This window comes from Zonotrichia leucophrys, chromosome 8, assembly GCF_028769735.1.
Source record: "Zonotrichia leucophrys gambelii isolate GWCS_2022_RI chromosome 8, RI_Zleu_2.0, whole genome shotgun sequence".
Classification (NCBI taxonomy): domain Eukaryota; kingdom Metazoa; phylum Chordata; class Aves; order Passeriformes; family Passerellidae; genus Zonotrichia; species Zonotrichia leucophrys.
The window spans coordinates 29,726,661-29,738,448 of NC_088178.1; the positions used below are offsets into that span (position 1 = coordinate 29,726,661).

Sequence of the window (11,788 nt, forward strand, 5' to 3'; positions counted from 1 at the left end):
AGCCCCGAGGAGCCGCTGCCCCCTGCGCTCCTCCGGGCAATTCCAGCCCCAAGGAGCCGCTGCCCCCTGCGCTCCTCCGGGCAATTCCAGCCCCAGGAGCCGCGTCCGCTGCCCCTGCGCTCCTCCGGGCAATTCCAGCCCCGAGGAGCCGCTGCCCCCTGCGCTCCTCCGGGCAATTCCAGCCCCAGGAGCCGCTGCCCCCTGCGCTCCTCCGGGCAATTCCAGCCCCGAGGAGCCGCTGCCCCCTGCGCTCCTCCGGGCAATTCCAGCCCCAGGAGCCGCGTCCGCTGCCCCCTGCGCTCCTCCGGGCAATTCCACCCCCAGGAGCCGCTGCCCCCTGCGCTCCTCCGGGCAATTCCAGCCCCGAGGAGCCGCTGCCCCCTGCGCTCCTCCGGGCAATTCCAGCCCCGAGGAGCCGCTGCCCCCTGCGCTCCTCCGGGCAATTCCAGCCCCAGGAGCCGCGTCCGCTGCCCCCTGCGCTCCTCCGGGCAATTCCAGCCCCAGGAGCCGCTGCCCCCTGCGCTCCTCCGGGCAATTCCAGCCCCAGGAGCCGCGTCCGCTGCCCCCTGCGCTGCTCCCGTCCCGCTGTGGGCACGAAGGGCTCCGGGATGCGTTGGCACTGCCAGCACCGCCCGAGCCGGGCCAGGCTGTGCTGCTGGGGCGCTCGGCTGCAGCTGCTGGAGGTTTGGGGTCCCTCGTGGATGAGGAGCGCTGGGGAGGGGAAAACCTCCCGATGGTTTGGGGCCGATGGCACCTTCTCCGAGCTGTGTCACATCCCAGAGAGGACAATCCCCCAGGCTTTGGGGGCAGCCTCATCCTGCAGGCACGGAGCCAACATTTCCTTTTAACAGCAGAAGGAGAGGCAGGGGTTTGCCTGCAGCGGGGAGGGATTCCTGCAAATCCCAGGGAAGCACCTGGGAGCTGCCGTGGTGCCTGCAAAGGAGGGGCCTGGGGTGGCACTGCCTGGCTGGGGAGCTCAGGAATGGCCCAGGATGGCAGGGCCTGGCTGCGGATGGAAGGGATGGCCCAGGATGGCAAGCTGCTGGGGAGCTCAGATGGCCAGGATGGCAGGCCTGGCTGGGATAAGTGGCCCAGGATGGCAGTGCCTGGCTGGGATGGAGGATGGCCCAGGATGGCAGGGCCTGGCTGTGGATGGAAGGGATGGCCCAGGATGGCAGGGCCTGGCTGTGGATGGAAGGGATGGCCCAGGATGGCAGGGCCTGGCTGTGGATGGAAGGGATGGCCCAGGATGGCAGGGCCTGGCTGTGGATGGAAGGGATGGCCCAGGATGGCAGGGCCTGGCTGGGGAGCTCAGCAGTGGCCCAGGATGGCAGTGCCTGGCTGTGGATGGAAGGGATGGCCCAGGATGGCAGGCCTGGCTGGGAGCTCAGGACTGGCCCAGGTGGCAGTGCCTGGCTGTGGATGGAAGGGATGGCCCAGGATGGCACGCCTGGCTGTGGATGGAAGGGATGGCCCAGGATGGCACAGCCTGGCTGTGGATGGAAGGGATGGCCCAGGGTGGCAGTGCCTGGCTGTGGATGGAAGGAGTGGCCCAGGATGGCAATGCCTGAGTGGGGAATGGCTCAGGACTGGCCCAGGATGGCAGTGCCTGGCTGTGGATGGAAGGGATGGCCCAGGATGGCAGGGCCTGGCTGTGGATGGAAGGGATGGCCCAGGATGGCACGGCCTGGCTGTGGATGAAGGATGGCCCAGGATGGCAGGGCCTGGCTAGAGATGGAACGGGATGGGCCCAGGATGGCAGGCCTGGCTAGAGATGGAAGGGATGGCCCAGGATGGCAGGGGCCTGGCTGTGGATGAAGGGATGCCCAGGATGGCATGCCTGGTGGGGAATGGCCAGGATGGCAGAGCCTGGCTAGAGATGGAAGGGATGGCCCAGGATGGCAGGGCCTGGCTGGGAGATCAGGACTGGCCCAGGATGGCAGGGCCTGGCTGTGGATGGAAGGGATGGCCCAGGGTGGCAGTGCCTGGCTGTGGATGGAAGGGATGGCCCAGGATGGCAGGGCCTGGCTGTGGATGGAAGGGATGGCCCAGGATGGCACGGCCTGGCTGTGGATGGAAGGGATGGCCCAGGATGGCAGTGCCTGGCATGGACTCCTTGGGCTCATGGAGCAAACCCATCCTGGTGACAGTGATGGCTGAGCAGCAGCAGAAGGCAGGGATCGAGTGGTGACCAGGGGTTTAGGTTCTTCCTTTCCTTCTTTTTCCAAGGTCCCCACTCTGACAATTCCTGCTTTGATGTCCGTACTCTGATGGCATCTCCCTGTTTAGACCCAGGAGGGCTCACGCAGGAGCTGCTTCCTCCTGGTGCTCGGGGCAGTTTTGGTGTCTCCAGCCAAAATCCCTGTTTGCATTTCCTTTCTCAGGGGCTTGTTGGGAGCACTGGGAAGAGCTGAGGACAGCAGGGACAGCGTTATCCCTCAGCAGGAACATTCCAGCTCCACATTCCCCTTGCTTCCTCCCCACCAGCACTGCACACCTGGGGATCTTCCTGTGCCTTGGAATCTTAACCCTGTACTGGAATTCTTGGGCTTGGTTCTGGTGGTCTGGAGCTGGGGTGGGATTATTCTGGGAATGCAGGAGTGTGGCACTGCCCCAGGATCATCCCACAGCCCAGCAAGGAGCTGTCTCACTTCCTCATGCTGGATTTCCTCATTGAGCTCTAAATGTTTAAACCCGACTTGAAAAGAAAAAAATACAACCTTCATGTGCAGGGAAGTGAGAGGAGATCTGCTGAGTTTGGTGTCTGGAACTCAGGGCGTGGAATGCCAGAAGAGAAATTATGGTTTCCTTCTGGATTTGGTTGTTTTGGGTTTTTTGGGTTTTTTTGGTGGCAAGATCCACGTGCTTGATGAAGGTGGGGCAGTTTGTCCCTGTGTGGAAGGAGATGTGGTGATGCTCTCATGTTCTGGGATCACTGGCTACTCCACAGCTGCATTTTCCACCTTTTGTAGGGAAAAATAAGGCAAATTAAGCCGGTCTGCTGCTTATGGTTGGATCCAAAGCTCCATAAAGTGGATTTATTTTTTTCTCTGTTACTATCAGGTCATTTGTGCAACTGAAATGTTTATAAAAATGACTTTTGAAGCAGGAGCTGAAAGGCAGGTTTGGGGTGGAGCTGTGCCAGCACAACTGCATTTGTCTCTCAGGTTTCTGGACAATAATTGCAACGCTTATAATAGTTTATAGTTTTCTTTCTTTAGTGAAAACATGAGTGTAAAAATTAATTTATTCCCTGAAGCCATGAAGAGAAGGATTTACGGATTCATGAGGGAAGAGTGGAGGGAACCAAGAACCCCAATTCCACCCACACAGCCTTCAGCCCATTAGAAATGAGGAGGTTTTGTTGTTGTTGCTGCTCAGATGGACTCACATTCTGCAGCAGCACTGACACAGCCAGAGCACACAGCCTCAAGGGAAATACAGGCTGGATACAGGGAAAAGCTTTTTCCAGCAAGGTGATGAAGTTCTGGAATGGCTGCCCAGGGAGGTGGTGCAGTCCCCATCGCTGGGGGTGTTTAACACAGCCTGGATGTGGCACTGGGGGCCAGGGTTGAGTTGGGGTGTGGGGCTGGGTTGGACTCCATGATCTTGGAGGTCTCTTCCAACCCAGTGATTCTGTGAATTTTGGGATTCTGTGAGTCTGTGGTTCTGGGAATTCTGTGAATTTCCAGGTGGATGCAGTGGGAATGTCCCACTGCCAGGGTATTGGCTGTGTTTGATGCTCTGAGGGGTCGCTGCTGTGGGTGGGCAGCAAGGATTTGCTCCCAGTGGTGTCTTTGGGAAGCATTTTCAGAAAATGTTGTCCTGTGTGTCCCCTCAGTCCTGGAGTTTTGGGGTGTGGTGTCCTGTGGTTTTGGGGACCATGCCCTCATCTGGAACTGTCCGTTCTTCAGTGGGAATTCCAGCAGGGAATCCCTGATGGATATCCTGGGCTGTGGGCTCAGAGCGGGAGGCTCTGGGCTCGTTAGGATAATGAATGTGTGGCTGTGGGTCTGGTGTGTGGGTGAGGCATCCCAGGAACAGCAGGACCCACTCCCTGAGCACCCCCATCCCGGATTGCAGCTGCAACCCCTCATTCCCTGATTCCCCCGGGGGTGGCACCGACAGGGACACGTGTGGCTGCATCAGTGTTTGACACTTTTAGGCTGCATTAGGCACTGCAAGGGAAAATCCCTCATCTGAGCCTCCAGGAAAGAGCACTTAGGATTTATCCATTAACGTGGGTGCCTCAGGGAGGTGTGAGGGCTCCTCCCTGCTGGTGGAAACCATCATTTCTCCCATTAATGTCCTCAAACTCAAAGTGTCATTGAAGTGACAGAAGTGCTTCTCCCAGGGGATGTTGCAAATCCCAATTTCCTGCTCCCAACCCCCTGTTTATTCCCAGAGCAGCAGCAGAGGAGGAAGGGAAGGGACCATTTCTGAGGATAGCCCAAGCAGAAGAGCTCACCATGAACGTGACACGTTTTGCTCAGCTTTGCTTCCCCCTTATCCTCTGCCTGTGGAAGTGCTGCCCTTCCCAGGGCTGGTGTTGGAATTCCTGTGGTTTTGGAGTTCCTGCAGCTTTGGCTGGAGCTGGCAGGTGCTCGTGTGCTCTGAGCAAACTCTGGGATGGATATGTCCCCCTTTCCACCTGCCCGGCAGGATGGTGATGGACTGAGGGGGTCCCTGGATAAGCTGCCCCTCTGGAGTCCTTTGCTGCTCCTTTTTAGCAGATTTGGGGCAAAATAATCCTTGTGCTTCACCCGGTGTACAGGATGTGGTGTTTGAAAAGGTTCCCAAATGGTGCATTGCAGGAAATGGATGAGGCTGAAGGGCAGGAGTGACCTCTCTAGGATTTTTGGGGTGTCTGTGGGATCAACACCCAGACATCTGGGCTGATCTTTGGATACTTTCCGTGGGGCAGAGGTGTGGGCTTGGCTGTACCAACACCTTGGTGGTGGGCACAGGACTTGTGGTCCCACAGAGGGTTTCCAGCACACCTGGAGCTCCTGAGGAGCACTTGCAGTGATGATTTCATCCTCAATTTTCTTTTGGAAACAACAATTCCTGGCCAGCAAAGGGAAACCTGTGTGTGATTGCAGGGCTGAGTTATTTTAGAGCCTGGCAAGTGTCCAAGGATGCACAGCAACACCAAGGCAAGCTTTTCCCCTTTCCCAAATCACGGAATCCTAGAATGGTTTGGTTTGGAAAGAACCTTAAATCTCAGCTCGTTCCAACTTCCACTGTCCCAGGTGGCTCCTGTCCAAGCTGGCCTTGGACACTTCCAGGGATCCAGGGACAGCCACAATTCCTCTGGACAAGCTGTGCCAGTGCCTCTGTTTTTCCAGGTTTCTGATGATTTGCAGATTTCCTGTGGGGCACTGAGGGTTTCGTGGAGCGAGCGGGGTGTGGAGGATGCTCCAGGCATCCACAGGGCAGGAGAGCAGCGCAGAGCAGAGTGTGCTGGGGATGGCAGGAGCCCCCTCAGCTCGGGGGGACATCAGGGGGACACTGCCAGCACCCCGATCCCAGGGTGACACAATGAACCCCCCAGCCCCTCGTTGTGGGCCCCAAAAAGCGACTGCAAAAACTGTCATGCAAAGCCTGCCGTGAGGCAGCCCCGCATGCCGCTCCCGCCTGGCCTCCTCCATCCTTTTCTTTGCTTGCTTTCGGCAGCGGGGCGGGGGCAGAGCCATTTCCCAAACGTTCTAAAGCCTCATCCGAAGCCTGGGGGGTTCTGGTGGTTCTGTGCCCATGGAGTCAGGCTGGGGGCACGGCGTGGTGCCCGCAGGTGCCAAGGGGGCTCTTTGCTCTGTTGCAGGCTCGTCACGGGGCCCCAGCCCCCTGACCATGGGGGCACAGGACACCCTGCCCGTGGCCGCCGCCTTCACCGAAACCGTCAACGCGTACTTCAAAGGGGCTGACCCCAACAAGTAGGTGCCGACCCCCGGGCTGTCCCTGCTGTGGGGGGAATGAGGGGTTTGTCAGGTGCGCGGGGGCGTGAACGGCCCTGGAATCCGGCTATCTGGTGAGGGGCGAAGGCCAGGGCCCCTGCGCATCAGAACCCAGCCCCCCTCGGCGTCTTGGCCTCGGGCTGAGCTGGGGGATAGCTCGGAGCAGCGCGGTGAGAGACGAATTAGGAGGCGACCACTTGCTGGGGGTAAACTGTCGGTTTATTACAGAAGAACCAACAAGGAGGGGAAACACCCAGCAAATGGCCCCGAACAGGGGGCGGGAGAGGGTTTTAAGGGAAAAGGGGGGAAGAAGGCAGGGAAACCCGGCTATCCAATAGAAATACATATTTGGAGGTACGAAACATAACTGATATACTAAAGTAACCAACTGTTATAAATCATAGGAGGGGCTCCGGGGCTACAGCCAACCATACCTCCCAGAGAAAAGAAAATTCTCGAAACCTGGGAGGAGAAAAAGAGTGATTGACTGAGCCCAAGGAGGAAACAACTTTCACTTTATAAGAGAAACCAAGGGAGGAGCAGTTTCATTTCCATAGCAACCTAACTGGCAGGGTAGCAGCAGGAAGTAATACAGAAAATGGGGGGAGCAAACTAACGAATTTATGAACACACCACAGCAGTCAGGGATGAGGAGGGGACTGAGGCCTTCCTCTGGCTCTGGTTCAGGGCATTTTCCACATGCCTTCTGCCCCAGCTGGGCAGCCAGAAACTGATGCCTTGTGCAGGCTGCCCTAGAGCAGAGTCACAGAATAAAGCAGGGATTGACTCCAAGGATCTCCTCCATTGATCCCCCTTGGGCAGCACCAGAGCCCAGCCAGGGCTGCACCCAAGATGAACCAAAATGGCCCCAAAATGCACGAGGGGCACGGGCTCTGTCCCTGGGATCAGTTCTGCTCCATTTGCACCTTGCAGTTCATTGTCCCATCCCAGCTTTAGCCCAGGCAGTCCCACCCTGCTTGTTTTTCTCTCTCCAGCCCACGGGGTTTGTGCTCTGGGCTGAGATTTGGGTCATTTGTCCTTGGTGCCCAGCTGGAGCAGGAATTGTTTTGTCTCCTGCTCTGTGCACAGAGCTCAGCATCCCTGATGTGAGCCCAGCCCCACACACTAAAGCAGCACAGAATGTGAAAATACAAAAGCCAAAACCTGGGGCATCAGGACAGGAGATGCTGTGGCCTGGGGTGTCCAGGGGCAGGACACTGCTGTGGTGCCCCATTTAAAAATGTCCCTGCTGTGGGAAAGGGAGGTGAGGACTTTGTGTGAGGAATCTCAGAGAGCAGCACAGGAAGGGTGGCAGGGGGGCTGCAGCCTTCCCCTCCCGTGCCTGGCCAAAATGGGATGGCATTCAACAGAAATTTGGAGGGGTTTCCCACCTATATTTTAAGACTTCTAATAGATAAAACCCAAGAGGGCAGACCAAAGACAAAATAATTTCACTGAAATACTGAATGATAGCAAAAATAAGAAGCTTCAGAAAGGGTTTATTTAAGACCATCCCTTTCAGCCCTTGTGCTGCTTCTGCTCTCTCTGAGGCCCCCAGGGGCGCAGGTGTGTCGGGTGGGGAGGGGGCACTGTCCCCATGGTGCAGCCCCCCCTCGCTGCTGCATGGTGAGCCCCCTTTGCTCCCCCTGGCTCTGCGCGCCGGGCGCTGCAGGTGCATCGTGAAGATCACGGGGGAGATGGTGCTGTCCTTCCCGGCGGGCATCACCCGACACTTCGCCAACAACCCCGCCCCGGCCGTGCTCACCTTCCGCGTGCTCAACTTCAACCGGCTGGAGCACGTCCTGCCAAACCCCCAGCTGCTCTGCTGGTAAGTGTTCCCCAGCAGCGTCCCGGGGAGGGCGGCATTCCGGGAAAACGGGGAGTTGGCAGAAATACACGGCCTCAAGTGTGTTCCTTGGGAGGTGCACTGATTGTGGGAGTGAAACTCTCAAACACTCAAACACCTGATGAAATCCCAGAATGGTTTGGGTTGATAGATCATCAGGATTATCCTGGTATCAGGATTATGCCATGGGCAGGGACACCTCCCATGTCCCAGGCTGCTCCAAGCCTTGTCCAGCCTGGCCTTGGGCACTGCCAGGGATCCAGGGGCAGCCACAGCAAATCTGGGAATTCCATCCCAGCCCCTCCCCACCCTCCCAGGGAACAATTCCCAATTCCCAATCTCCCATCCATGGCTGCTCTCTGGCACTGGGAGCCATTCCCTGTGTGCTGTCCCTCCATCCCTGTCCCCAGCCCCTCTCAGCTCTCCTGGAGCCCCTGCAGGCCCTGCCAGGGCTCTGAGCTCTCCCTGGATCCTTCTCCTCTCCAGGTGAGCACCCCCAGGTGTCCCAGCCTGGCTCCAGAGGGGCTCCAGCCCTGCAGCAGCTCCAGGGCTTCCTCTGGATCTCTCCAGGTGCTGCTGATGTTGTCCCCAGGGCTGGGGCAGCTCTGCAGGTGGGGCCTCACCTGGGAGGAACAGAGGGACAGAATCACCCCTGGGGGATCAGCCCAGGGCTTGGAGGGCTCTGAATCCCAGTGGAGATGGATCAGGACAAGCCAGAGCTGGGTGGGAGGGAGCCAATGTTCCCCTGGAGGTGGGACTGAGTGCAGACCCTGTGCTGTGTAGAGCAGCCCTGTCCTGCCCAGGCAGGTTATCCAAAGGGTTCCTTCTCCTCTGTGCAGTGACAGCGTGCAGAGTGACTCCAACTCCAAGGAGTTCTGGGTCAACATGCCAAATCTGATGACTCACCTAAAGAAGGTATCGGAACAGAAACCTCAAGCCACCTATTACAATGTGGATATGCTCAAATACCAGGTAGGGGTTTTTTTGTGAGATAAAACCGTGCCAAAAAAAATTTAAAAATAGAAGTGTGCTGATTATGGCTGTAAAAATGGTCAATGTAAAATAAAAAATGGTAAATGTAAAATAAAAAATGGTAATGTAAAAGATGGTGTTTCCCTAGTGCAGAGTGGGGCTAATGTGAGGTGGGGGCTTGTTGTCCCACTGTCCCTTCTGTGTGGCCCTGGGTTGTCTGGCTTTAAGCCCAGTACTGAATTCAGGGGGAATTCAAGGTGTTGCCTCCAAGTGCGATGTCCGCGTCTGTAAAATGGGATTTCTCCCTTCAGCCCTACGGAAACTAAATGTTTTTTCTGTCATTTTGGAAGGTGTCTGCCCAGGGTATTCAGTCTACTCCATTAAACCTTGCAGTGAGCTGGCGGTGTGACCCTGCAAGCACTGACCTGCGCATCGACTACAAATACAATACAGAGGCAATGACCACGCCTGTAGCTCTAAACAACGTCCAGTTCCTCGTCCCCGTCGACGGAGGAGTAACCAAACTGCAAGCTGTGCTTCCTCCTGCTGTCTGGTAGGGATTGCTCCTCCTGTCCCTGCCCAGAACCCCCATCCTGCTGCAGGGGGTCTGTGGGTGGGAGCTGGGGACACGCTGGGGACCCAAACCTGCCCTCCTCTTGTAGGAGGAAATGTTAACCCCACTCTGATTCCCTTTCTCTTGCCATTCCCACAGGAAAACGGTCAGGGATGAAGGGACATGTGCAGGCAGCAGAGCATCAGCCCTTATTTTGTGTTTTGGCTGCTTTACCCAGGGTTTAGAGGGATGCACAGGCAGGCCCTGGCACAGGTGCCCAGAGCAGCTGGGGCTGTCCCTGGATCCCTGGCAGTGCCCAAGGCCAGGCTGGACACTGGGGCTGGAGCACCTGGGACAGTGAAGGTGTCCCTGCCGTGGCACTGGATGAATTTTAAGGTCCCTTCCAACCCAAGCAGTCTGGGATTCTGGGATCCATGGAAGGATGTGTGGCTGTCGCTGCCGTAGGCACTGGCACATTTCCACGTCTCTTGCTCACCTGCAATCCTCATAACAATCATACAAATATTTTGTTTGGAAAATAAAGTCCTTCTAAGACTACAAAGTCCAACCATGACTTGAACTTTCACTTGCTGTGAAACCCAAACCCAAGCTCCCAGAATTGCTGCTCCAGAGAGCAGCACCAGAGTAATTCCCCACACCCCAGCCTTTATCAAAATTCAAATTACTCCTTGGCAATTCCTTGATTCCTACAGAAATGCTCTTCTCCGTGTGTTTGCAGGAATGCTGAACAGCAAAGGATATTGTGGAAGATCCCTGATATCTCTCAGAAGTCAGAAAATGGAGGTAATCCTGCAAATATGCATGTCATTATCTCAGGATCCTTCAGGCAGGCACGGACCCGCTGAGGGTGCCGGCACATGAGCCCAGGGTCTTGCTGGGGACAAAGCCGTTTAATTTTGGAGCTCAAAAAGCAGGGCTAAGTGCCACCAGCGCTGCTTTGCCAGCCACCTTGGCATCCCGAGGGGCACTCACACACCGGGCTGGGATGTGGTGGGGTGCCAAGCCCTGAGCGAGGCTGGGGCCCTGTTGGGAGTGTTGCTGTGTCCCACGGGAGGTTTTCCAGGTGGGAAGCTGCTCCTGGCGCTGGGGTGTGTGAGCAGCCGAATGCTGCTGGGTGGATGAGGGGGTTTGGCTGTGCCCGCCCGGGTGATGCTGCGGCTGGGGTGGCGCTTTGCCCGCGCCGGGATGCTCCGAGTGGGCTCACCGGGGTCTGTCCGGTTCCCATCGCAGGTGTGGGGTCGCTGCTGGCGCGGTTCCAGCTGTCCGAGGGGCCGAGCTCGCCCGCCCCGCTGGCCGTGCAGTTCACCAGCGAGGGCAGCACCCTGTCCAGCTGCGACATCGAGCTGGTGGGCGCCGGCTACCGCTTCTCCCTCATCAAGAAGAGGTTTGCGGCAGGTGAGTGTCCCCCTGGCAGTGCCAGGGTGCTGGGAGCGCTGGTGCTGTGTGTCCGTACACTACAGCTCGGGCAGGGGGACAGACGGACAGACTGCGTGAAATAAATCCTGCTGCCACCCGTCTGGTTTATCTGGGCTGTTCGAGGGGCCTGGAAAGGCCCGAGGTGGCCTTGGGGCAGCCCGCGTATCGAAGGACGAGAAGAGGCTTCAGTTCTTCTTTCGGTTTTTATGTTTATTAATTGTTTATCTAAAAGATGTTCTTTCAGCCGAACAGAGATCTGCTCAGCAGCCAGCCATGAGCACACTGTGCTGCCCTCCAGGGCAGCCACGTATCTTTTATACCCATGGTTACGTGTACAATATTTATCATTTTTCCCCAATACCATTTATTCTTATAACTCGGTGCACTTTCAGTAATAACCAATCCAAAGGTGCCACCGTGGCCAAAGAAGATGGAGGAGAAGAGGAAGAAGAAGGAGGGCAGGACACGCCCCAATTCCTCCATCTTACTCCTCCAAACCCCCTGTACATAAATCCTAAACCCTGTGTCTCACCCTCTAATTAACTAATCCCTTCACCATTCACCCCGGTGAAGCCCTCATCCTTGTCGTCTCCTGTGTAGGACCAAAGTCCAGCTACCAGACACTTCTGGCAACATTCCAGGACTCCCGAGCCCCCCAAGGTGGTCTCGGTGGCTCAGCATCTCAGGACTGAGATCCTAAGATCCGACAGCCACCCGCCAGCCTGGGCTTCCATGGCTCATGCCTGCTGCTGCAGGAAAGGCAAGGGCTGGCATCTCCGGGGCATCTCCAGGAAGAGCTTTCGCCCCCTTGCTGCAGAGAATAACGAGGATTTTTCCTCATTGCTGCAGAGAATAACGAGGATTTTTCCTTGGGTTCATAACTGTAGAGAATAACAAGGATTTTTCCTCGTACTCATGGCTGTAGAGAATAACGAAGAGTTTTCCTCGTGCTCATGGCTGTAGAGAGTAATGAGGATTTTTCCTCATTGCTGCAGAGAATAACGAGGATTTTTCCTCATGGGTGCA

The 11,788-nt window shown here is 56.8% G+C and overlaps 1 protein-coding gene across 1 annotated transcript in view; it reads left to right on the forward strand.

Moving 5' to 3' along the window:
- Window positions 1-11,788, forward strand: part of SGIP1 (SH3GL interacting endocytic adaptor 1) — a 59,696-nt gene that overhangs the window by 42,112 nt on the left and 5,796 nt on the right. Inside the window, exons 19-24 of the mRNA XM_064720191.1 lie at window positions 5,822-5,933; window positions 7,627-7,782; window positions 8,640-8,772; window positions 9,123-9,325; window positions 10,065-10,129; window positions 10,577-10,741. Coding sequence (XP_064576261.1) covers window positions 5,822-5,933; window positions 7,627-7,782; window positions 8,640-8,772; window positions 9,123-9,325; window positions 10,065-10,129; window positions 10,577-10,741 — 834 coding nt within the window. The remainder of the gene's footprint in view (window positions 1-5,821; window positions 5,934-7,626; window positions 7,783-8,639; window positions 8,773-9,122; window positions 9,326-10,064; window positions 10,130-10,576; window positions 10,742-11,788) is intronic.